The following is a 26853-nucleotide window of genomic DNA, read 5'->3' on the forward strand; positions in this document are numbered from 1 at the left end:
CATTTGCTACCTTCAGCCAGGCAGAATTTAAAAGGCTAAGATGTTGATCAGCATCCAAGTCAAATAATGGTTGATCCAAGAGCAACCCTGAGCAAAATTCAGCAAAGCACAAACTGAAGTTTGAGCTAAACTGAGGAGAGTACCGAGACAGAGTTACAGGTGTAGTAGAAAGATGAGAGAGATCCGGAAGAGTCAATGAGAATAGTATAGGCTTATGGTCAGAAAGCAGAATGTCTGAGAGTACAATATTAATCACATCAAACCCATAGGAGAGAACAAGATCCAATGTATGGCCCTGGATGTGAGTAGAGTCTTTGATCCACTGGGATAGTTTAAAAGCATCAATTAGATTAAGAAAATCGTGCAACAGAGTGTTGGACGTACAGCAGACATGGATATTAAAATCGCCCACCAGTAGAAAGCGATCATAATTAGTGGCAATATAGCCGATAAATTCCATGAATTGTTGTATAAAATCCTTAGAAGAGTGACGAGGGCGGTAAATCACTCCTAAACAAACCGGACCGTTCCAGTCTAAGTGAAGAAGCTGAGCTTCAAAACTGGAAAAGGCCGTTACAGGGACCAACCGACAGCGTGCAGAGTTCTTTAAAACGGTTACTATCCCACCCCCACGTCCACTCAGATGGGGAGAGTTAAAAAATGTACAGTCAGCAGGGATCAGATCAGAGAAAGGAGTTAGATCACCAACCTTTATCCAGGATTCTGTGATAAACATAAAATCCAAGTTGTGAGATGAGTAGGAATCGTTTAGTAAAAAGGTCTTGTTCACCACGGAACGGGCATTTATTAATACCATCTTCGGTGAGGGAATAATACCAGGAGATGAAGACGCTCTTCTCAGTGAGCGCAGATTAACGTGCAGAGGATCCGTTGGTGAGCAAGTGATGGAATGCTACATTTCTCCAAAATCAGTTCTGATGAAGAAACAAATGCATCTTGGATGGCCTGAGGGTGAGTACATTTTCAGCATTTTTTTTTTTTTTTGTATGTTTCTGACAAGCATATGACAAGATGTTGTGTGCCATTAATGGTGTTTTTAAAATACAGACTAAAAGCATATACCTTCCTGTAGAACACAAGTGTATAAATTGTGATCCAGCCTGACTTAATGATGCCAGTTTCATTCTGACTTCTATGGAGCTATAAATTGTCTCTCTACATGACATCTGTAATGAACGCACTCTTCAAAAATCATGCAATTACAACTTGCATAAAGAAAAAAAACGCCTATTTTAGGGCCGTTAAGATTTTTTACACAGCGAATGTAATTTGGTAACAATTAAGCACATTACATTTACTTTAATGTGTCCAGACATTTTAAGTTTGAGGAGTTTTTTGTAATTAACATTTTTCTCAAAGATGATTCTCATTAGATTATCATTTGGAGAAATGTACCTAATGGTCATGAAATTAGTGCCTTGATGCTAAAAAATAAATAAAAAAAATCTTAATGGTCCTGAACATAAGGTTTCATTTTCTTAATGCAAAATATAATTTAGTTTTTTTTTTTATGAAATATGACCTGTGCAATGCCTCTATTAGAAACAGTAGTTTTATCTCGAGACTTTGCTTCATTAGGCAAGCAATAAAGAAGCTGACAGATATTACTGCAAATAAAACCTCCAAAACAAATCAAATATAAATCATATTTATTATATTATACAAATTGTACAGATGACATTATCATGTTGCTTGTCCTTACAAACGATGAAAAACATTGATCAATGTTCACTATGGCACAACAGTGGCTGACAATCAAAGAAGCGACCTGCAAAAATATGGAGGCAAAAATGGCAAAGTCCTTTGAGATATACAAGCGTGCTTGGTTGAGAGGGGAAATGCAGCATGTTTGACTCTTTTATTCTCTGAAAAGCAAGAAAACCGTCAGTAAATGGACCACAAAATGAGGTGCACGTGCTTAAATGTGCGTTAGTAGCTACAACGATCCTCCCCTGCCACTGCAGGACATTAAAATCCATTATATAGCTAATAAACTGGCATACAACACAAAACACCGACAGCGGACGAGGTCAACCGCTGCATGAGTCGCGGGTCACCCTGTCAATACTAAGGGGAGGGTAAATATTACTCAGCATCATTTCGCTGATCCTGCCTCACTTTCTGCCACATCCTTGTTTTTCCCTAACAGCTCGTTTGATGTGGCCTCGCCAACCCACGGATTGATCCGACTGACTCTGCGGACCCAGACCGGACATAAACTTGCTGATGTCATGCCTGCTATTGTGTGCATTTGAATCTACACGGTGGGCAGTGGGTGGTAAAGATCATGCATGTTACTTTCACACACTAACCATTCATCACTGCCATCTAGTTAAACCACATAAAGCGTGTCTACATAGAAATAATTTAACCTTCAAAGTATTTAAGAAATATGTAGCTGATGTGTGTATTTGTTTAACAGGGTTTGAGTTAGGAACAAAGGCTGTGTTTGAAATAGCATACTATAATACTACTATTTTTACATAATTATCTGGATGCATGTGCATATACATGGATGTGTACGCTACACTACTGTTCAAAGGTTTGACGATTTTTAACTGCTTTTGAAAGAAGTCTATTACATCTACACCAAGGCTGCATTTATTTCATCAAAAATAGTAAAAACATAAAGTGTTTTCTATGTCAATATCTGTTAAATGTCATTGGTTCCTGTGATCAAAGCTGAATTTTCATCTTAACTCCAGTCTTCAGTGTCACATGATCCTTCAGAAATCATTCTAATATGCCGACTTGCTGCTCAAAGAACATTTCTTGTTATAATCAATGATAAAAAACATTTGAGCTGCATAATATTTTTATGGAAACCATGATAGATTTAGTTTTTCTGAATTCTTTGATGAAAAGAAAGTTCAAAATAACAGCATTTATTTAAAATAGAAATCATTTGTAACATCTTTTACTGTCATTTAATGCATCCTTACTGAATAAAAGTATTAATATCTTTCTACTGGCCATAAACCTTTGAACAATAGTGTACATAATGCATATCCCACCATGCAATGCACTTAACTTGATGTCATAAATTTATATTTCCAATGATTAATATTAATAGATGTTACCAAATATTGATTTGTCAGTGATTTTTGCTCTTATAAAAGCAGTAAGTCACTCAAGGCCACGTGTAACTGTGATTTACGTCAGTTTAAGTTTCTGGCTTAAAGCTTTATTTTATGTTGTTTCGCATTCTATTACAACAGTAGATGGCATACAGCATATACAGCAGTATGCACAGTACACTAGTATTCGGTTCCAAACACAGTCGCGGAACTCAATCTAGATAAGCCAAGCTTATCAGAGCAGATGCTGACAGTAGAGCAATATGCATACTAGCACATACTGTAACATAATTGCTATCTGTCAGTGATAAGCAGGCCCACACACAATCAGCGCCCACAGATGTCCGCAGGAATCGGGACGCCCGTCATTCACAAACATCTACACATTGTCTGTTTCTTTATTGAAGTGTTTTGGCTAATTGTAATGTTTTTGTAGAACTCTCCGCTATTGTTTAACACAATCCACAGATTTGACCACCTCAAAAAGCCTACAGATTCCACCTCTGATACACAACAAGTAATGCTTGAAAAATACATCTGCATGTAAGCTGCGATTGAACATCTGAAATGGGATGATCAGAATGTCTTTTCGTCTCTAGTTGAATCGTCAAAGCAGCGCTGTCTTTCCCCTGTATTAAAACAATAAACAAGGCCTTTCCCCTCCAGCTGCGCTGTGACAAAGCACAATTATAATGACAACGTGTCAGAAACCGCTCGGAAAAAGAACGAGAACCGCTGTCGTGTAAGAGGGAAGTGTAAAATTAATTTCTTTAAAGTGTACGCGGACAGATTGAAAAGAGCATCTTTTATTAGGGAGTTGGGAGGCTGATGTCCTTTCTGATGAGGCCGAGTGCTTCAGACGTTTGTCCCAGCAGGAGGTGGGAACGGAAAAGCCATTATGATTTTAAACATGACCCCTCTGGCCATTAGAGCTAATGCAGAACCGCACACACGCCATCCCTCAAGACCACATGCTGAAACCCAGATTATAAATACGGCCAGGCGCCAACACAACAATGCTGACTTAATGGAAATACAGATGTTGCTCAGGTGAGGTGTACAGTGGGTACAAAATTCAGCATGAAATCAAAATCAACATGTATACTTTTTTAAGGTGCAGTAGTGAAATTTTGTGTGTAAAATCATAGCAAGTAGCGTAGAGTTGAGTATGAATTATTGCTTACACAGAAGTCACTTTAACTTTTGAGCAACCAACTTGATCATGAGGGAAATCTGCGTGGGAAACTTTTTCACTCTTACGCGAAACAGCTGATCATTCATTTTCATTAATGATAATGTGACATTTACAGTTGTGGTCAGAATTATTGGAACCCTTGGTAAATATGATCAAAGAAGACTGTGAAAATTAACCTGCTTTGTTAATCCTTTTGATCTTTTATTTAAAAAAATCACAAAAAGCTAACCTTTCATTGGATAATAAGAATTTAAAATGGGGGGAAATATCATTATGAAATAAAAGTCTTCTTTGATCATATTTACCAAGGGTTCCAATAATTCTGACCACAACTGTATCTTATGACTTTATGCACATTTTTCATCCCACTAACATTTGACGACCAGAAAGTGATTTTGAATTATTGTTTTGTCATTTCAAACATCTTTCTGTGAAATATTTAGCTTGTAAATTTTGCTTGCGCTCTCCTGGCTAACAAAGTATGTTCTAAGGACGTTTTTTTAATGTTCCCATTAAATTATGATTTTTTTTTCTTGGATTATTTCCTGAACGTTTTTTTTTTTATGTTTAAAATCATTTTTGGTTATGTGAATGTTAAGGAAACATTATGGGAATGCTACCTTTGAATGTTCTCTAAAAATTCTGAAACAAGTAGTAACATTTACAAATGTTAGATTAACATCCAACTAAAATATTTCATGAAAAGAGATCCATAAACAATATATAATGTTTTTGCGCTATAATTTTGAGAACGTAACATCACAAGATAACTTGGAACAAACATTCTATTAATGTTACTGGAATAATTCCGTTCATGTCGTTAAGTGAACCTTGCCAGAACGTTTTGATAACGTTCCCTGTTAGCTGGGCTCTTTTGTTTTAACTAATGCAATGACATTTTATTTTAAGTGTTTTCACCTTCCCTGTTGTTGACTAATTTTCCTTGGCTAAATCCAGTCATTTCAACAGGATTCTATGCGATCAGGAATTTGGTGTGTGGGGGCGAAAGATTTCCCCATGCAGATTTCAACAGGTTCAAACTCAAAGATTTTTCGCCTTGACCAAGCTGCTTGGTTTGAAAGTGAATTCTGTGTGAGCTGGGTTTCATTGGTCGATATGCTATACTGACCGAAATTTAATGCGAACACACCTTTAAGTGTCTAAATGCTTTTTGGCCTATTCTGGTATAAAAACAAGATGTGTTACCCAGTTGTTGTTTATTGGAAAAGCAATACGTCAAATATTACTTTAATAATAATTTCTATGAATAACCTAAACCACGAGTCAGACAGGATAATACTTTCAATCTGAAATCATAGTCTTGTGATTCAGCTGGATTAAGGGATCTGATTTCTAAAATACAAGAAGCACGTGAACCGGTAAGCGCATTATCTCATCAACTGTCCTCATTTTCTGTTGTTCACTGAAACATCCCAGAAGATCAGGGTAATAATATCATTGTCATGAAATAACCCCTCTAACCCATCACAACATTCTGTTACGGATTATCCACGTATCCATTTATTTTCTTATGCAAATTGAAAATCGACGGCGGCCTGTATAATAACACCATGAAGTTTCACTCTCGTATTACGTCCTCCACAGAAAATGCAATTTTCATAATAAAAACTGTCAGTATCTTTATGAATTCTGTGCAGTGAAATATTCTAAAATATATTAAATATTCTAGTCTTTTTTCATTTCGGTCTGTGCAGTAGGCACATATGTGTGCATCAGTGGCAAGTTTATTTTTGTAATTTGACGTATTTTTAATTTTGATTTCATATTTACTCATTAGTTACAAATCAAATCTCTGACAATTTTATGGCCATCAGATGAATCAGAGGGCAGAATGAACATCTTGAGGTGAACATTAGCCAGTGTCTGGGAGTTAATGTGCATATATGCGCACCTTCTGTTGTGCTCTGCTGATTTTAACACAAGAGAAAGGACCTGTGTGAACAGCCCTTTACTCGTCTGCTAATTAAAACAGGGAAAGGATCTGTTCATGAGCGTATCTCATCTGTCTGCTGTTGACTTCCTCAAACAAAATCACTTGTGATGCTTTATTGCCTCTGAGAGCAATGTTGAAAATGTTTGTATTAGAGCTAGAGCAGATTGTTTCCATGTAAAAGTAAACTGAAGCCCAAACAGACACTTATTATACCATCTGCCTCTTTTAAAAGCAATAATACACCCTGTAAATGATAATTCTGTCATCATTTAATCACCATTTTTTTGCACAATGCATTAAATGGATAATTTGTTAATTAAGCTTGTGGCTAAACTAACAATACAATATTCTAATAAGCATAAACATATTCTACGCCCACAAAAATTGGGTAAATAATATATTTCTAATTAAATTGACTACTTTTCTGATGCTTTTATGGAGCTCAAAAGTATAGAAGCCCATTTCTGCAGTTGAAGAAAAAATGATGCTTGATGATAATCATAATTATGACATAATTGTCATCATTGTGACAAAAATATCAAAATTATGGGTTGAAATTGACAAGGCATGATTATGAGATTAATAGTTAATTATTAATAGTTTAATAATAGTTTAATAGATTAATAGTCAATTATGAGATAAAGGTTGAAATTATGGGATAAAATTATATGAATTACATTTTCCACTCCATAAGAAAATAAGTATGCGTGGTATAAAATACCATCATACTTACGGGATGAAAAAAGTTAAATTATGATTTGCTTATAATTATGTTTTATGTCATAATTATGACGTTTTATCTCATAATGTCAGAATTATGGCTTTTTAAATCTGTGTTGACTTTTATGTCAAGTTCTACTGTATGTCTCTTAGTGTGTCAAAATATTGACTTTTTATGAGTTTTAATTTTTATGTAAATTTCTACACTTTATCTCATAATTATGACTTCTTTGTGTGTCATAATTTAGACTTTTTATCTGGTAATTCAGAATTTGTATTTACTAATGCATTATTGTTTTTCCATACAACAGCCTGAGTCTTCGTTCATATATTCTACTTTTCCCACTTATTTGAAACAGTATGAGGGTGAGTAAATGATGACAGAATTTTCATTTCTGTGTTATTTCTTTAAACCAGCGGTGGATCCGCTCTGAATGCTACGAAAAGTCGCCCTACTGCACAACAAATTTAGTAATATCCTAGTATGTTTCTCTGCCTGGTGCGAATCTTCTCTTAAATTTCAAGAATATGACTCTTTTGTTTGGACAGTGACATGAAATATTCATATAAACGTAAACAAAAAACATACACAAACATATGCACCTTACATCACAATAGATTGCTTCTCGCAACAGTAACCTTCTCCTCGGAGCGCGTCTGAGATGCCGTCTTTAAGTCTGTCTCGACCCTCTGGGCTCATTGAGTAAATATTAATGTGGTTTTCTCATCCAGTGCATTTACCGATAACAATCTCTTCCCATCTCTCCTCCCTCTTCCTGGATACCGGAGTCCATTCGGCTCATTTATGGGGAAGGGATGTTATCGTGAGTTAAATATTCAGCATTGGTTACAAGAGGTGGAAACGTCAGGTGAGGTGTTTGTGCGACAGTTTACCTGTCTTAAACCATAAGCTACGCGACATCAACCATTTGTCTTGAGTATCTAAAGATCAATAAAACAACTCTTGCTTTCTCGTTTTGTATAGTGAACTTGCTTCAAGGATGTTTAGATACTGAAAACAAGACAAAATATTGATTAGCGAAGTGATTTTTTTTGCAGAGTAGCATTAGAACATTCAGAAGGTCCACTTCCATTGGCTCGGTGGGTCTGAGCGCGTCCTCAATCCTGATTGGCTGAGCTGTCTTCCTGTTTGTCCACCTCCTCATCCTGTCGTCCTGTTTCTTGTGCAGAAGGTGAGGCCTTGTCTTGACACGAGCTCATTTCAGCTTCTGTTTTCACGCCACGCTCTTCCTCTTTAACATCTACCTCATCCTTGGCGTTTCCGTCTGTCTTGCTATTTCCACCTACCGCTTCTTGTTTTTCCCTGCCTGCTCCTACCGTCCCTTCCTCTGTCTCGTTCTCTTCCTCTCTGTCCTCCTTCTGTTCACTCTGCACTTCAGCATCAGTCTCATTATTCTGGTTTTCCTCCCGTCGTTCATTCACACTTGTATTTGTCTCTTCAGCGCTCTTCTCGGCTCCATCACAGGGCTTTTGATCACTTATCTCTTTCTCTACGGTGGGTGTGGAGTCTTTCTTCTTCTTGTTCTTTGGTGCGTCTTTGACTGAGTTCTTGTTGGACTTGTTCCGTGCTTTAAAGATGACTTTCTGAAACAAAAAATGTCGACAGAGAGTCTTAATACCTTCTTTATGGATTGGCAATGAGATGCAGATTAATATTTAATGAATTGCCTTTTTAAAATAGCAAAAGTATGCTTGGTTCTGATACTGCTTCATCATTTGATCATCATTTTATGAATCACTGCTTCCATGATAAATAAAAATGTGCTTTGTAACAAAATTCTGTTTACGTACTGTATCATTTTTTAAAATGTATTATTTATTCAGAAAACAACACTGCAATAGTGTGTATATAAATATATAAGCCTATATATATAACTTGTATACATTTTGACTGATAAATAACTTTGACTGATTTTAATTATTATTATTTATAACTGGACTTGATTGATTTAATAAATGTAATACTGATTTGAGTTGATATCATTATAATTACCTCTATATTATCTTTAATCTTAAAGGAAAAAAAACAGTCTGTAGTGTACAAAATAAATATTGAGAAAATCGCCTTTAAAGTTGTTCAAATTAAGTTCTTAGCAATGCATATTACTAATCAAAAATTAAGTTTTGATATATTTATGGTATGAAATTTACAAAATATCTTCATTGGACATGATCTTTACTTAATATCCTAATGATTTTTGGCATAAAAGAAAAATCGATAATTTTGCCCCATACAATGAATTTTTGGCTATTGCTACAAATATACCCGTGCTACTTGTGACTGGTTTTGTGGTTCAGGGTCCCATATTAGGACATTTCTGATCGTTAGATGCCGTGATTGATTAATTAAAGTCAAAAACTCCAGAGAAGCGTGTAATAAGGATAATTAGACGTCGTGTTATGGTGCCTCAGCAGGTGCTTTCATACAGAAACACTGGCAGCAGCACCTTCGGTCACGCCGCCTGTGAATGAGTTTGTGCTGCTGTCAGTTAGGACTGTACTGTGTGAAGTAAGTGACAAAAACCTGTCATGCTCCACCATAACTAACCTAATGTCAGAAGAGCTTCACCCAGATCATTTTGATAATGTTTGATAACTGATAAATCCGAGGAAGCATGAACTGTTTGCGGAGAAAGTATAAACACCTGCCTTAAGTCATTTATGCTCACCGAAGCTGCATTTATTTGATTTGAAAATACAGTAAAACAGTAATTGTGAAATATTAAAATGTATTCGTGTGAGGCAAAGCTGCATTTTCAGCATCAATACTCCAGTGTCACATGATCCTTCAGAAATCATTCTAATATGCTGATTTACTGCTCAAGAAGCATTTCTTATTATTATCAATGTTGAACACCATTTGTGCAGTTTTGTATTTTTGTGGAAACTGTGATAGATTACCATTCATAAGTTTTGGATAAGTGATAAAAAAGAAGAAAATACATGTATTCATCAAGGATTTGATTAAATGAATGCAGCTTTGGTGAATATTAGAGACTTCTTTCAAGAGTGTGGGTGTGTGTGCATTTCAAATCTGAATTAAACATAGTAACTTTACTATATAATCACATGATTTAAGCTTTATTAACCTTTATTAAACCTCTTCAAATAACAAACCGGCATCATCATTATTAAACAAACCGACAATAAATCCTCTCTCCTCACAGTGATCGGCTGCCGCCTGCCACTTTTCTCTCTGTTTTTAACCCTGTTTTCTTCAAGTGGAGTAAATCACAGGTCATTGCGATTTGTAAGTGCTCAAAAAAACCTGATTGTTGCCATATTGCACTTATGAATATGAGAGATGATGCTTACATAAAAACAGTGCACACAAAGCTGCGGTGTCCTTATGCAGCCACGAGATGTCTGAGACAGGAAGCTCAGGCCTTGCATGTCACATGACATTTTTGTTTTCGGAAAAAGTTAATTTAGATCTCTCTCCTCAGTTTGTTATGGTTGTGAATACATAAATTCCCATATTGAATTACATATACAACTGATGACAAGTGTGACAGGTTGATTAAAGCTTAGCACAGTTCATTTGCATTGGCCCTTCCTTCCCAAAAAATGTAAAAAGACAACACTAAGTAAATATCATCAGGAAAGCCAAACACGCAGTAACACCCACTAAGCACACACTCGCTCTGGTTTTCTTTCAAGTGACATGGAGCTAAATCTTTGTTTAAATTATGCATTGTTCTGTTCAAGCGTCTTGTGCTTTCTGCCCCATTTTATGTGGTGCTTTAAGGAAATGCCTGACGCCTGCACTGAACCCTGTAAAAACACTCGGTGTGTGACTTTGGCTGCTAAAACAAACTACGTTAACTGTGTGTGTGTATTTGACAGCCGTATGTCAGTAATGCGGCTGGAATAAGAGGTCACGCACCTTGGATTCCTTCTTCTTGCGAGGCAACATTGGTCTTTGGAGGAAAATGATCTGCTTGGTGGCCAAACTTCCATCACTGGAGAAGAGAGATGAAGCAGTTTAGTTTGTGATCTAGGTATGATTATACTTTAAACAATAATAATCAAACTTCCCAGTCCAGGTCCAACCATTTTGACCAGAGGTGGACAAACTTTTATCAAAAATCAAAAATTGGTTTAAAAATTTATTTTTATATATATATTTTATACACAAACACACACACATACACACACAAGTTGTATAAAAGTTCTATACATATATTTACTTTTATTTATATATGTGACCCTGGACCACAAAACCAGTCTTAAGTCGCTGGGGTATATTTGTAGCAATAGCCAAAAATACACTGTATGGGTCAAAATTATTGATTTTTCTTTTATGCCAAGAATCATTAGGATATTAAGTAAAGATTATGTTCCATGAAGATATTTAGTAAATTTCCTACCGTAAATATATCAAAACTTCATTTTTGATTAGTAATATGCATTGCTAAGAACTTAATTTGAACAACTTTAAAGGCGATTTTCTCAATATTTAGATTTTTTTTGCACCCTCAGATTCCAGATTTTCAAGTAGTTGTATCTCAGCCAAATATTGTCCGATCCTAACAAACCATACATCAATGTAAAGCTTATTTATTCAGCTTTCAGATGATAAATTTCGATGATAAATTTAAAAAAATTGACACTTAAGGCTGGTTTTGTGGTCCAGGGTCACATATAAACTTTTTACTATAAAGAGCCAAAACTTGCACTTGTATTGTAATTTAAATCTGTAAATAATAATACAAATATAAAAAAGAAATCCAATACATGTACAAGCGCACACACACATATAACATTTATTTTAAAAATATATTAATATATTTTTAATTTATATTCTCCATAATCAATGCACACACACACACACACATATATATATATATATATATAATTAGCTATATTTAATATTATATATTATAAATGAACTATTCTGTATATTTCAGTGCAAAAAAAAAAAAAAAAAGGTAAAAAATAAATGAGAAATGAATTTATGTATCAGTGGCATGTTTTTTTTCCGTATTTCACCCCTTTTTGTGAGTGGCATGGAAGGCCCTGGTTTGGGCATCTATCATTTACACCAACTTTAAATGACCAGCTAGTTTTAGTTTTTTTTCCATCTTGCCCGGCGCTTTGCAGAGCAGTCACTGTTTATTAGAGTGTGTTTGGATATTCAGCATCTTATCTTGTATTTATAGCTCCAATAATGCTGGATGGTGCAAAAAAAAAAAAAACCTCTGGAGATGTGTTTAAATTTTTAGCTGTGATTGCAGTGGGAACATCCGGCATTGAAAGGGAGGAACAAAATATCTGTTTTGTGAAATCCTGTGATGACTAAATCTCTCTTTCTTGCTGTCTTGTCAGGGCTCTATCGCAAATATGTTTAGAGAAGGAAGTTTCACATCATCGAGCAAACATAGAGTGCTGTGAGTTTGGTGTAAAACCACGTTTAGATAAGCCATTTAATCTTCAGTGGAGATGGGAGTTGTGTTACTAAACAGTCTCAAGCGCTCTCCCATGCTCCCCGTTTCTCTTTACGATTCTGCTACAAATCTCTTACATCAAATGGGCCTCTGCATCTCTGGCATAAGCTGGCAATCAATACCAAATGTCTAATTCACCCTGCTTTTTTTCTTCCCACTTCCTATTTTCTTGCTTGTCAAGGAACTGTATATTTATTCAAGTGCTTCCTGCTTAAATCAAAGAGACAAAACTGGATTCCTGCAAGCCTCGGTCCATTAAAATGTAAACGAGTGGCTGGTCGGTGAAATTACAGCTCTGGTCTTCAGTCTCGCCAGCATCCAAACTAGTCTGCGTCTCTGCTTTATAGAGGACGACACACGCCGCCTATACAATCCCCATCATTAAGGGCTTAATTGAATGGTAACTTCAGCAATTTTGAATGTAATGAATGTACAAGCCTTCGGTACGGCGTGATGCATAGCAATGAGAAGCCGCACTGTTTGTGGAAATATAACCGTGCAGATTACAAACAAACTCATCTGCATTCAAAAAAGTGCTGTGGAATTACCTTGTTTGTTTGGCAAGGCGACTTCTAGTTGTTTGTGATTACTGGAGGACTTTTTTAGTCATTTTCTAGAGATTGTACTTACAAAGAGTGGATTTCTAGCTCATCAAGAATTTTAGAGCGGAGCATAAAAAGATTCTGTGTAGAAATCTCTAGCACTTTTTTCCATGATTTAAAAAAATAAAAGGATTCATAGGTTTGCCATTGCCATGAGAGTTTGTGGTGAAATACTGCTTGTATTGCAAAGCAAATAATTAATTAAGTACAATTAATTGCAAATTAATAAATAAATAATTGCAGAGCAAAGTGGCTTCCGTTCAAAAGGTTTGTCTATAATTTTGGCATATTTTTTAAATGAGTATCTTGTGTTCACCAAGGCTGCATTTATTTGATCAAATATACAGTAAAACATTATTATTATTGTGAAATATTATTACAAGTTAAAATAGCTGTTTTCTATGTGAATATGTTTTAAAATATAATTTATTCCTGTGATGAAAGCTGTATTTTCAGCATCATTACTCCAGTCTTCAGTGTCACGTGATCCTTCAGAAATCATTTTAATATGTAAGAAATTTCTGATTATTATCAACGTTGAAAACAGTTGTTGCTTCATATTTTTGTAGAAACCGTGATACTTTTTTTTCAGGATTATTTGATGAATAAAAAGTTCAACAGAACAAAATTTTTTAAATAGAGATCGGTGTAATATTATACATAAATATCTTTACTGTCACTTTTGATCAATGTAATGCATCCTTGCTGAATAAAATCATTTCTTTCAAACAAACAAAAACAGACTTACAGACCTCAAACTTGAATGATAGTGTATTTTTTCAAAACAGTAGCTTGTATTAGTAAATAGTATCATGAATAATAAAACTGGAACTTCGCCAGCACTGGTATTCATAGTACTACAACTTTACCCATATGTTACCATGTTATGTTCCACCTCCCAGGAAAACAAGGCCAGCCGTCTTCAAGGCATTGAAAAGTGACGGTTCTGTAGTATCTAGGACAGCGTTTTGATTAATTAGCCACATTGCTGCTATGTTGTGTGTTGTGGTATGTTGTGAAAGTTTAAAATAGGCCTGTAATTAATCAGCAGGGGCTGCAGGACGGATAGAAGAATGACGTGTGAGAGAAAGGCCAAGGCGGGATCGGCCCGGCGCAGGCGTGGGTATGACAGATGGAGATTACATGAACTTCAGTTCGACGTCGCCAGAAGCTTCCACTCGCCATTACAGGAATCATCAGTTAGCTTGTATTGACATTCCATTAGGGCGAGCAAACAGTGGAGTTCTGCCCCCGTATTCCTTGCATATTTTCCATGCTTTGCTTTTTTTTTGCCATGCTTTTTATCTCACAGCAGACAGATCACATGATCTTTGCTGTCATTCCCATTGGTAGTTGCTGCATTGCTTTGCTAATCATTTGCATAGTTAATTTTTACTCGTGTTTCTGCAGATCACCAGCTTTCATTGAAAATGCATGATTCTTGGGCTCTTTCTTGCAGTAAATTGCTGTCAGTGAATGTGAATTCCCATAGTGCTAGAAGTCTAGCTGAACATACCACAAGTCTATGGCTGCACTCCAGTTTGCATACTAATCCTAATCTTGTGTACTATATAGTACAAATAGTGAGATTTGGATTAGTGTGTACCAAATCCTTGTATGCTGAAAACAGTACGCCAAGGGTGTCTGGATAGTGTACTATTTCCAGTGCATTCTCCTTAAAGCTTTTTCAGATAATATTGCACACATATTTTTCTATTGACCTTTGCAGTTTCAGAAACTGTGTGAACCTAGAAATTAAGTAACAATGAACTTTAAGGCTTTAACTTGCCTATTAGTCTTGATGATCGGTGTAGGCAGCACACAAGTGAGTCTCCATCCAAATGAAGCCAGCGACTGCAGCAGGGGAATATAGTCTGTCTTCACTTGTAAACCCTGAAAAGAAAAGGTTACCGTGAAAAAAATGCTTCCAAGAGAGAAAAGTCACACTTATAGCAAACAACTGATTTTAGACTTTCAATTGAAGTCTTTAGGCATATATTAAAACATTTTATATGGGGACTCTGTTTAGATGCACCCTCTATTGCATTTGTGTGGCCGCTTTCTTTACATATTTAATAGCAGTGTTTTTAATCATTCACATATTTACAAGTTTTTAAAGGTTGACAAACTATATTTAAAAAACTGCTTGTCCATATTTGGAAGTTTCATAATAAAGGATGTTTATGAATAAAATCTAAATAATTGAATCGATTTATGCAGATATACAATCAGAAATGTGTCATATAATAAGGATGCGGGTTTAGCATGATAGAAAACAAATCCTATTTTGCATAGATACCCATTAATTTACTATGGGTAAAAAGTAATGTAATTTAATAGGAATAAAAAACAACACTATACTTGATACTTGGACCCCAGGGACTTGTCTGATTCAGTTTAGGTAAATTCAGAGTGATAAAAATGAAGGTTTAATATCTGTTCTGGTAGTATAACAGATGTTAAAATAAAAGCTGTATTGTATGAAGAGCTCGTGAATGTGTTTCTGTGGGATTCAGAGAGCAGCGTTAATCAAACAGGGTTGTTTTGAGCAGTTAGGGGTTGTACTGTGGTTTCAAAGAGAATGCTTGTAGCCTCATTTCAGGAGAAGTGCAGGAAGTCAGAGTGGTTTAACGGCACCTGTCCTCAAAAGGAAACCATGTCGCGTGTCAGCCATGTGCACACACTCATAATGATAACACAAGACAGCGCTGCATGATAATGCTTCACTTATGCCATATATAATATGCCATGGGGTTTGGCACAAATGCACCATACGGTTATACATGAGTCACTGTGGAAAGTTCGGAGAAGATAACATGATGATGCTGGAGAGGCAGAATCGAAGGGTTCTCAGTGTAGAGGCACAGTGAGCTGACATCCTGTCCACTGCCTACAGAGGCAGCAGCCTTTTAAGACAGCAACTGAAATAAGTGGCTGTTTTGGATAACTTTCCATATGCATAAAAAGTACATGGCATACACAATCACTGGGTAAAATTAGGTAGATCGGTTTAATAATTGTTTTGATGCATTTAAAAATTGTGCCTAATTTGTTATTATATTAAAATATATTTTATATTATAATATCTATAGTTGAATAAATACATACAATTTTAAATTGTACATTGAAATTGTGATCAATTATATATATATATATATATATATATATATATATATAATTGACATTTAAGTTTTTAATTAAGTTTTTAATGTGTATAAATTTTGTGTATACATTTACATTATTGAATATATAGTTTTTAATTATGTAAATCATTATCTTTTATTTATATATTCTTATTTGTGTGTATATAATAAAATATAATAATATAATACTTAAAATTTAAAGAATAATATATTTTTTAAAATACATATATCTTATTGATAAAATGATAAATTATTTAATTTACTGTAATTACATATTGTCATCATTTATGTATGTGTATATATAATAAAAAAATTAAATAATATATTAGTACTTAAAAAATAGAAGGAATAAGTAATATGATAAATTATTTCATTTATTGTATTTACATATTGTCATCAGTTGTCGTGTGTGTTAATATACTATATATATATATATATATATATACAGTTCAATTTACTTTTTTTACTCATAATGCATTGTGGGAATGCCCTCTGTGTGCTGAATACATGTGATGCTGCCTAAAAATCTGCCTACTTTTCAGAACAGCCTACACAAACGCTCAAACACTGCCCACATTGGTTTTGGGACAGAGCCAGGGTCTTAGTTTAGTCCTTTGTGGAGGTTTTGTTTCAACACCCTTCCTAGTTATGAAGCCCTTTTGGCCAGATTGGATGACATTGTTGTGGGTCGTGCGTTGAGACCTCAGAGGCCCAAGTTTCTGTTGAAATGGTTTTTGGGTATTTGCGTTGGCCAAGACCACAGCGGCAGCCATTGGGGAATCCAGATATGTGAGAAGAGGTTTTTGTTGGAAGCGGTCCCAGTAGTGGACCCTGTAAGCGGCACTGCAGACTTAAAAAGTGGAGGAGAATTGAGAAAATATGGTCTTTTTAATGGCTTTCCATTGCTGTGGGTTTGTGTGCTACACTCTTTCAACATGGAGGTCAGTGAAATAGAGCAGAACCAAGACTCCTCAAGAAAAAGAGTCGTAAAGTCAACACGAATGTCAGATTTCGCAATATGGCACATTTCAGAGAAAATAGAAAAAAAAGTTGACATTTAGGCCCCATCCACACGGAGATGCGTTTAGCTGTATACGCAACATTTTTGTATCGGACTGGTGTTTCGTCCAGACGGATCCGGCGTTTTGGGAGAGTGAAACCACTTTTTTTTTTTTAACCGGGTCCCTGAGTGGATAAATCTGAAAACGACACCCTTGCGTTTTCGTGGGGACAGCCAATCCATATATTTTGTGAAATGATGATGCCATCACCCCACGTCTCGAACCTAGTCAGACACCGCTACGTCACATTACAGCAACAACAACATGAATAAACACTGAACGATTGTCTTTTTATGAACTAACATTAACACAGATTAATAAATGTATTGTTCCATGTTCGTTTGTATACCGCGTGCAAGGTTTACGCGCATGCTCCAAGTCATCTTCTCCGTTTGTAATGTATCTCTGTGGCAGAATTACAGTGCCACATACTGGCCTGGCATGTATACTACATCATTTTGTGTCGGTTTCGTGTGTACGTAGATATTTCTTGAAACAAGGGGAAAAAAAAAGATCAGATAGTGAAAGCTCTGGCTTTGTGTTGATGTAGACTTATAATATTACAAAAGATTTCCACAAAAAAATATTAAGCAGCACATCTGTTTTCAACTTTGCTAATAATATTAATAAGTATGATTGGCAGTAATCTTTAATTATTTCAGCATATTAGAATGATTTCTGAAGGATCACTTGAGTAATGAGTAATGATGTTTAAAATTCAGCTTTGCATCACAGAAATAAATTTATTTTATTTTTTTAGATTTTTTTAGATTTCAAAATACTACTGTTTTTACTCTACATTTGATCAAATAAATGCAACTTTGAGTATGAAATATTACAGATCCCACCAACCCCAAATTTTCTCCAAAGCATAAAACATTTCTAAGGAAAAAATAAAAAAAGTAGCAAAGATTGTACCAGAAGATCTGAGGGATCTATTTTTATTTTAACCTTTTCAGTCAAAGAAGCAGATTTCAGCTCACAGACTTCCATTCTCGACAACTAAAAATAGTCCAGCCTTATTTTACACCTATATCACACTTTTCTACCCAGGGTCTACAGAACGGCATATCTGTCACGGATGTTCGGCTGCCGCTGATATATATATATCCTCACGGCCTGACAGCAACCGTCTGTCTAGCATTGAAATCACACACACGTCATAAACTTACTATAAACTCACTTCACTGGAAATAGACTAATGAAAGATTTGAAAAGCACATTTTTTGGGTTTCAGAGTCGTGTAGTTCAGCCACATTCAGACAGACAAAGAAAAGTGTTCTTTGAAACGGCAGGTCGCATGTTTTTCTCACCTCCACAGGAGCCATAAAGGTTACATTGCCAAAGGATGTGTTTTAATGGTATATCTACAGCCTAGATATCACACCGCTCCAGTGACTGCACTGACCTTCAAACTTTACCTTCTACTCTAACTACATACTAAATATATATCACCTGAGGAAAATTATATTGCTCAGAGCATTTCATTGAAGTTTCTCTTATGATGCTTCTCTTATAGCTACTTGAACTGACTTTGAGCAAAGTTTAACTCATCTTTGAGCTCTCTTATGAAACTCCAGAGGCTTTTTCTCATGCACAACTAAACTTCGTTATTAGCATCCTGATGCAACCACATTATACTAATCTTATTTGAGCTCTAATTGGGTTTCTAGTAACTTTTTAAAACAGTTACGCAACGGTTAACTTGTTAACTTAGTTAACTTATTCAACTTATTCTGCTTTGTTAGATCTCTCTCATCACGGGCCAGTGAGAAAAAAAGTTGTTTTTCGCCTTGTTCCTGTCCTTTATAATTGAATAAATCCAATCCGAGCAGCAGAAGAACTGCTTTCAAGAAAAGAAATCCGGGGTAAAAGTGATTAGAGTTTAGACTGTACAGACGTCGCCACGCTTCAAAACATGCGAGAAGAATCTGAGGCTGCTGTAGTTACGCAAGCCTTAGATAGACATGAATAATTTGAAAGGGAAAGAAATCCTGAGAGCTAGATGGGAAAACCATAATAAGATCAGACTAAATTTCACATTGCGTCTTTAGATGCCACGGGCGAGGGATTGGTTTTAGCAGTCAGTGGACTTGTTCCAGACGTCCCCGGGCCTTGGTCTGTCTGTGTTTACTCACAGAATCTTCCTGAAATAAGACGCAGGGTTAAAGCATTGCGGTAAGTGTTTTCATATTCATGTTAATCATTCCAATTTCCTTTTCCCTTTGTGACCAGACAATGTGCAGGACTCGTTATACAGGTAAAGCAGTGTTTATACTTCACAAACAATATGATTGTCACCAATCAGGTGACAATTGCTAGGCCATTACAGTCTCAGCATGATGCATCTGAAAAACACTGCAAAAACAAAATTTAGCCCCTTTTTTTTTTTTTTTTTTTTTTTTTTGAAACTCAGTTTCTGCCTCAAAGGATTTAATATATAAATTAAATATTTATGTATGTGTGTTGTGCGTTTGTGTGTGTGTGTTCCTGTATATACAAACAAACACACACAACTTGTATATAATAAGTAATGTGTATATGTATGTGCGTGTGTACTGTGTATATATATATATATATATATATATATATATATTATTTATTTAAATTATAATGGTACACATTAAAATGGGTTTATTTCTCATAACTTATTTTATATCTCACAGCTGTGAATTATTTTTTTTTTAAAAGATAAATTTAGGCAATTACCTTTCTGAACTTTTTTTATGCATGGCCATTTCCATCTGAGAGTGGAAAAAGATCATTTATTTCTGTACTTTAAAACATAAATGCAATATATTTCTTCTAATTTTATAATCTCACTTGATGTCTTTCTGACTGTATTTCTTATTTTAAACTTTATTTCATCATTACATTTTACTTTATAGGTGCCTATATTTTTATTATTTTTAATTATACAGATACATTTTAAAATATAATAATTTCTTGTATTTTTACATTATATCTCACATTTGTGACTTTTAAGGCAGTTACCTTTTAAAAAACATTTTATGCAAGGCGTTTCTATCTGAGAAAACACATTTGACTTTAACTTTCTATTTTTCAGTTGCACCTTTATATCTTATTGTGGCTGTATTTATTATTTTAATAAGCCATCGTTACCTGCTTTATTTTATAGACATCCATACGTTCAAGTGTTGCGACTGCACTGCAGCTTTCTGAAGTCTGCTGCTCTCCTCTTAATAAAATACACTTATATTTGGAGAGAGCTTACTGCAACTCTGATAAAAGGTAAGTCAATTTCCTTCTCAGTGGATCAAAACTAATAAGTGTTGCTGTGAGTAAATATTCAAGGATTATTCCTCAAGGAAATCTAAAATGGAAAACAGTTTTTTTTGTGGTTGTGTTCCAGGGGCTGAGCTCTAGCGACAGAGCGCCCTCATTGCATTACATGTCCAAGGTTACACTGCCTATTGATTTTCCTTTACGACAAGAATAGAGTCCTCGCTCAATTTGACTCGTATTGAACAAACATGGCTCATTTACTCCGTACAAGTGCTTTGGAGATTTATGCATGCAATTAAACATTTCATTAAAGGTATAATAATAAATGATATATTAAATATATAATCAAATATTTATTGTTTTATTTATTTATTTATTTATTCCCTTTTGAATATATTCATTAATGTAGTTGTTTTTATGTATACGTTATATTGTGGGAAATTAAGTAAATTTAAAAATACTGGATTTATTAACTAACAATTTATATATACCTTTATTTAACCAGGAAAAGACCTGTCTTTTCCTGATCTCTTTTCCAGGAGTGTCCTGGCCAAGATAGGCAGTGGTGTTTGCATATACAAATAAAAAACATAGTTACGACAAATATTACAAACCAGCATATAACCAGTTAAAAACAATTACACACCATTAAGTTGCTCTCTAGATTACATAGTAAGGACTTAAAATAATTATAAGACACCAAGTTTTGTAACTTCATCTCCTTTTGGAGAAGGTTCCAATCTGAGGCGGCAGCATATTTAAAAGAGGTTTTTACCAAGCTCAGTTCTGACAAAGGGCACACAGAGATTATAATTTGATTGAGAACGTAATGAATGATTTCCAAACAAAGTCCTTTGTATAAAACAACAGAGATAATTTGGCAAATGACCCAAAATTGCCTTATATATCAACAAGTGCCAATGCATTTTTCTCCGAATTCTCAAAGAAGGCCATGCAACTCTTTCATATAATTCACAGTGATGGGTTAAAAATTTACAATCAGTTATAAATCTCAGAGCACCGTGGTACAAAGCATCCAAGGAAGAAAGAAGATAAGAGGGGGTATGCTGGTAAACCACATCCCCATAATCGAGAATCGGTAGAACTGTAGCAGATACTAATTTATTATAACTAAAAAAAACAACTTGTATAAACACATACCTTATACATTGTTACGTAGAAATAATATTAAAAAAAGTTTTTAAACTCTAAATTGTAGAATACTGTAATTGTAGTCAATTTAATAACTAACTAAATTAACATATTGAATGATATCATACATTTTTATTTGTTGCGCTACATTAAAAAAGCATTTTTCAGAATACCATCGAGTGAATGAGTAATGTGCAGTGATTGTCTGATGCTATTATAGAAACATGATTCAGGAGAAGTTTGAAATAAACATGCAGGCTCATTGAAGACAGAAATATCACTGACAGTAAATGAGACAGTGATTGATGGGCCGATGGCAGACAGTGAGTCAGACAGCAGCTGAACATATCAATTCAAAATGTCTTACTGCATTAGTGAGAATACGCTTCTGTCCAACGAATCTATATGATACTGATGTCTGGCATATACATCAACACGCCCTTACACAATATTAATACTGAATACCATTCACAAAATCTTAAATTACAACCGTGCTGAATGCTGGGAGATGTGGAGCAGACTTAGATTTGAATGCAGCCCTTCAGGCCAAGCGGCACTGAATAATGCTGGGCAGAAACAGAGTGTCCTTACCCTCCACAACAGAAACACCGTCATGGCTGAGTAGAAGAGAGCGAACGAGAGAGGACAGCAGAGAGCGATTGAGAGCTGCAGGATTATAAAATAAAGCTCAAAATTCGATTACGCTGATAGCATCAGTACACAGTGCTGCTAACTAACACGACACTGCCCAGTTTGCGTGCTCTTCACACACACCTAGCCCAAATAAGCCCAAGCGAAACCAGCTTGAGAAGAATCAATGGCGAACTGGCACAATATCTGATTTCAGCAAGCATGGCTAAGACTCTCTGAGCAGCAGGACCCATTACTGTCACTCAAACGGGGGGTTTCCTGCTTCTTTTCTGTATTTCGTGCTGCGCTTCTAGATTTTTTTCCAGTCTTTGCCTAATTTAATGCTTTTTGGAAGTTTGTGCAACAAATTAAAGGAATAGTTCACCCAAAAATCAAAACTTGCTGAAAATTTCCTCACCCTCAGGCTATTGAAGATGCAGATGAGTTTGTATCTTCATCAGAACAGATTTTGAGAATTTTGTATTGCATCATTTGCTCACCAATGGATGCTCTGCATTATCTCTCCATGCACTTTCTTCAGTGAAAAAGAGAAATCCACTCATATTTGTTTAGAACTGTTTTTGCTTGTAAACAGAGCAAACCTGTGCATATTCTTTTGCCAAATCAGACAAGACAACTTTTTTCACTGGAGAAAGCAATGTTTTTGCTCATATTTTATCCAGAAGCAACATTTTAATTTTGCAACAGCAAAATTAAAATGACTTACTCATTTTATTTTTATTTTTTCCACTTAATAAGGTAATTGATAGACTGGAGTGGTGTGGATTATTGTGATGTTTTTATCAGCTGTTTGGACTCTCATTCTGACGGCACCCATTCACTGCAGAGCATCCATTGGTGAGCAAGTGATAGAATGCTACATTTCTTCAAATCTGATGAAGAAACAAACTCATCTACATCTTGGATGGCCTGAGGGTGAGTAAATGTTCAGCAAATTGAATAAATTCTAATACATTTCACAAATAATTACAATGAAACGACAAGTAATGCATTGAAATAAGAAATTCTGAAGTAGAAAGGTTAAAATAGTATTTCTTGTAAAACATACTCCAATAACCTAATACTCTGAATAATAATTTTTACAGTGTACAGTTAAATATGATAATAGTACTTTGAAGAACAGAATGCAAACGTGTTTGAGTGTAACTCACATCAACGATTGTCCATTGTTCCACCACTATAGCGTCGTACGCAGCAGCTGCATTGGTGTCGCTCTCCACCCCCTCCTGGAACACAAACACGCTGTCCACAGTCTTGACGAGAAAATCTGCAAGGAATAGAGGAGAAATCAGGCAGTGTTCTCGGTTTAACATCAGTTGGATCCAGTGTTGTTTGGACTCCAGTGCTCTATTTAATATCTTCTGTTGTCTTTGTTTAGAATAAGGAAACAGTGTTGTTATTGTTGACTAAAGCTAAACATTTTGTAATATTCTTTTTTGTAAATATTAGATGAAAAACTTACTGAGAATCCTTAAACAAAAATGAGAAAAAACTGAAATAAATTAAGTTTAAGTACCATATTAATTAAAAATATTAATAATATTAGAGAATATAAATAAACCATAAAAGTAACCATACTGGTTAGGAATGGCATGAGTGTAAGTAAATGATTTTTGGGTGAAGTTTACTGATCCCCAAAAAAACTAAAAATCACAATTACAGTCACAGTTGCAATAGAAGTACACAGTGGCAAGATGTTAAAATAATGTTTCAAGATTATAGGCAACAGAACGTAAATATTACAATACCTACTGATTTCAATATCATGACCAAATAAGGCTGATACAACTGTAAATTTTGCATAATATTTGCAAGGAAAAAAAATTGACAATCTCTGTAAAGCAGATTTGTTTTTTAGAGCTTGATGTGGTCACTGTGAACTGTTGTCTGTTTTTCAAAAATGTTCCATTCATTTCTTAAGAATTCATTGCATATGGGTTTTGAACGGGATGGAGGTAAGTAAATAATTTCCATTGCTGGATATACTTTTGCTTTTACTTCTATTAAACCCAGAACATTCCTTTAAAAAGACAGTGAAAGCTCTATGTATGAAAGCACAGGAAGAAAAGGGTAATGCAATCCTAGGTGATAAAAATATAACTAGAGTAGAGAGTATGTGCGGATGAGGAAGTCATTTGAAATATTTCAAAGAAATAAAGAGTGACAGCAACAAGACAGACAGAGACTAATGAATGACCAGCCTAATTAGCCAACACATCCATGTTGGAATGTAGAACATTTCTGGTGAAATAAATAAAGTTCTTTCAAATGCAAGAGCCGCACACATTTTAATGGCCTGATGTCACTGCCGCCCCATGCGGTTCCTGCGTTTGGCCCTGTTTTAGACTGATCTTTATATATGGCTGGATAATAAGCTCTGCTGAGTATTGAAGACGAGCACAGGGGCGTCTGGGAACCGGCTCACATCCCGTGTTATTTCTGCTCTGTGTCCTCTCATGGCCCAAGAGCTTCCTTATTAGCCTTCCTCCATTTACACACTAATACTGTTTGCGCTGCCCCTGTCTGCTCTGGGAGACACTCCAGATTACATTATAGGGGGGCTGAGGGATGGGCGATCGTGGGCCGGCCCCGATGGGAAGGGGTTTTTCTCGGGAAAGGGAGGGTGTCGCCTGCATTCTTCCATCAAAAAAAACCTATTTAAGACTGCACTTACTCAATTGAAGGCATCTCACTGGCCTTTCAAACAGGGCCATTGTTCTGGCCACCTTGCATCAGATGTTCCCACTCGGGATCGTAATTGGAAAAGTCCACTCAGGAGATTGCCTCAGCTGTCGAGCCCGTCTGGACGGACAGCGATGTCTCAGGTGAGCGACTCCGACAGGGAGACGCGCCAAACGTGGGCTCAATAAGCCGTCAGGTCTGCGAGATTGACGGCAGAGAGATTGTGCGTTTGATGGAGTGAGACTGCCGGAGTATGTGGAGTTAGTCTGGCCAGGTCATGGTGACTGATAGCGTTCAGGTTTAAGTATGTGTCCGGGAGAGCTGCTAATGCTCAAGACAGCTTATGCATATTTTACAACGCGGGGCAGAAACGGGCCGAGACAGATTAAAGGTGGAGGATGTGAACATATTAAATGTCAGTCACTTGCGCAGACAAACTACTTCAGAGAAACTGTACTGTGCTGACAGTGATGTAAAAACATCTTTGTTAGAGGTTAAAGGTTTGATTTCTGCATCAGCCACCAGCACCAAACAAAAACACAAAACTAATGATGAACTATTGTTCAACTAACGTTCTATCAGTTGCTCTATAATTCTATCTGTCATTCTGTCTATCTCTCCATACATCTGTCTGTTGTTCTATCTTTTGTTCTGTCATTTCATCTATTGTTTCTATCATTCTATTGTTCTATCTCTTTCTCTTGTTTTGTCTCTGAATATCTGTATATCTGTCTGTCGGTTCATCCATCCATCCATCCATCCATCCATCCATCCAGCGATTGTTCTTTTGTTCATTCTATTATTCTATCTATCCATCTATCATTTTTTGTGCTGTCTATTGTTCTGTTGTTCTATCTATCTGTCTTTCTGTCCATCTGTCCATCCATCATCTATTTATCATTCTATCGTTCTATTGTTCAATCGATCTATCTGTTGGTCTGTCTATCTATTAATTTGAATTCTACTTCCTTGCATTCAAATTTGAACTGGAATTTTGCATCCTGTTTGTAGCCTTATTTCAAATTCAGGATCTAAATTGGAATTTCAAAAGCATTCTCAATTCCATTTTGAATGGCGTTGATGTTGAGACTGAACACTCAGAAGAGGAGTGACATCCGTATTTAGCTGCAGTGTGAATGCGCTCCATAAGACCAGGTACGTGTATTAAGAAACTAAATAGGATCAATTTGGATTTCATGTTGACTTTAACGTTTAAAAAATGGCGCTCTTCACTTTAATGCCGTGAATAGGTGTGTCTGTCATTCTCTCTCGCTCATGGACCTGTTCAAATGCTTCCATTCATACTCCGATTCTTTTGTGCATTAGGAAAATGACAGTGGAGGTATCTCCAAAATCCCTTTCATAGCGAGATAATGCCTTATTGGAAATGCATACGCTGAATATCTGTGCCTTCGTGCATCTGAATATAGGCAGAACAGCATGAATAGTCAGGAGCATGAATGTGTCGCAGCTGCGGGTGCATATTCTTTTCTGAGGAGGGGGAAATTCACACCGGAGCAAAAGTCAGACAAAAGAAACCTTTTAGTCAACATTGTTGGTGTCTATTCAGCAGAAGCTAAACCTGGAACGGTGATGAGCCTGTGGCCCACCGTGTTGCTCTCCTGTGGAGCGTATGAATCTTTAATTGCGGACTCATAACAGTGGTGTTGAGCTAAAAAATTAAATCCTGGCCTGATGGGCGGCACTTGCATGCCACACCCATCGCATTAAAACCCGACTCCTGCCTCCCACCTTCTCTCACCATGGAAACCCGTCTCTAAGGGTGAGAGAGGCGAAAGGAAAGCTTCCTTATAAAGAACATTCTCCTGGACAACTTCAATGTCAGTGAAGCTAGACGAGGGCACAGGCGAGATGCACAAG

General features: G+C 35.9%; 1 protein-coding gene across 1 annotated transcript in view; it reads right to left on the bottom strand.

The window, feature by feature from the left end:
- Window positions 1-4862: 4862 nt before the first annotated feature.
- Window positions 4863-26853, bottom strand: part of LOC306877575 (raftlin-like) — a 99094-nt gene continuing 77103 nt past the window's right edge. Inside the window, exons 7-10 of the mRNA XM_079429417.1 lie at window positions 23442-23557; window positions 14827-14930; window positions 10875-10950; window positions 4863-8572 (exon numbers count right to left, since the gene is read on the bottom strand). Of these exons, the coding sequence (XP_079285543.1) occupies window positions 8087-8572; window positions 10875-10950; window positions 14827-14930; window positions 23442-23557 (782 nt within the window). The 3' untranslated portion in view covers window positions 4863-8086. The remainder of the gene's footprint in view (window positions 8573-10874; window positions 10951-14826; window positions 14931-23441; window positions 23558-26853) is intronic.

The sequence above is a fragment of the Barbus barbus genome, assembly GCF_936440315.1.
Source record: "Barbus barbus genome assembly, chromosome: 12".
Classification (NCBI taxonomy): Eukaryota; Metazoa; Chordata; class Actinopteri; order Cypriniformes; family Cyprinidae; genus Barbus; species Barbus barbus.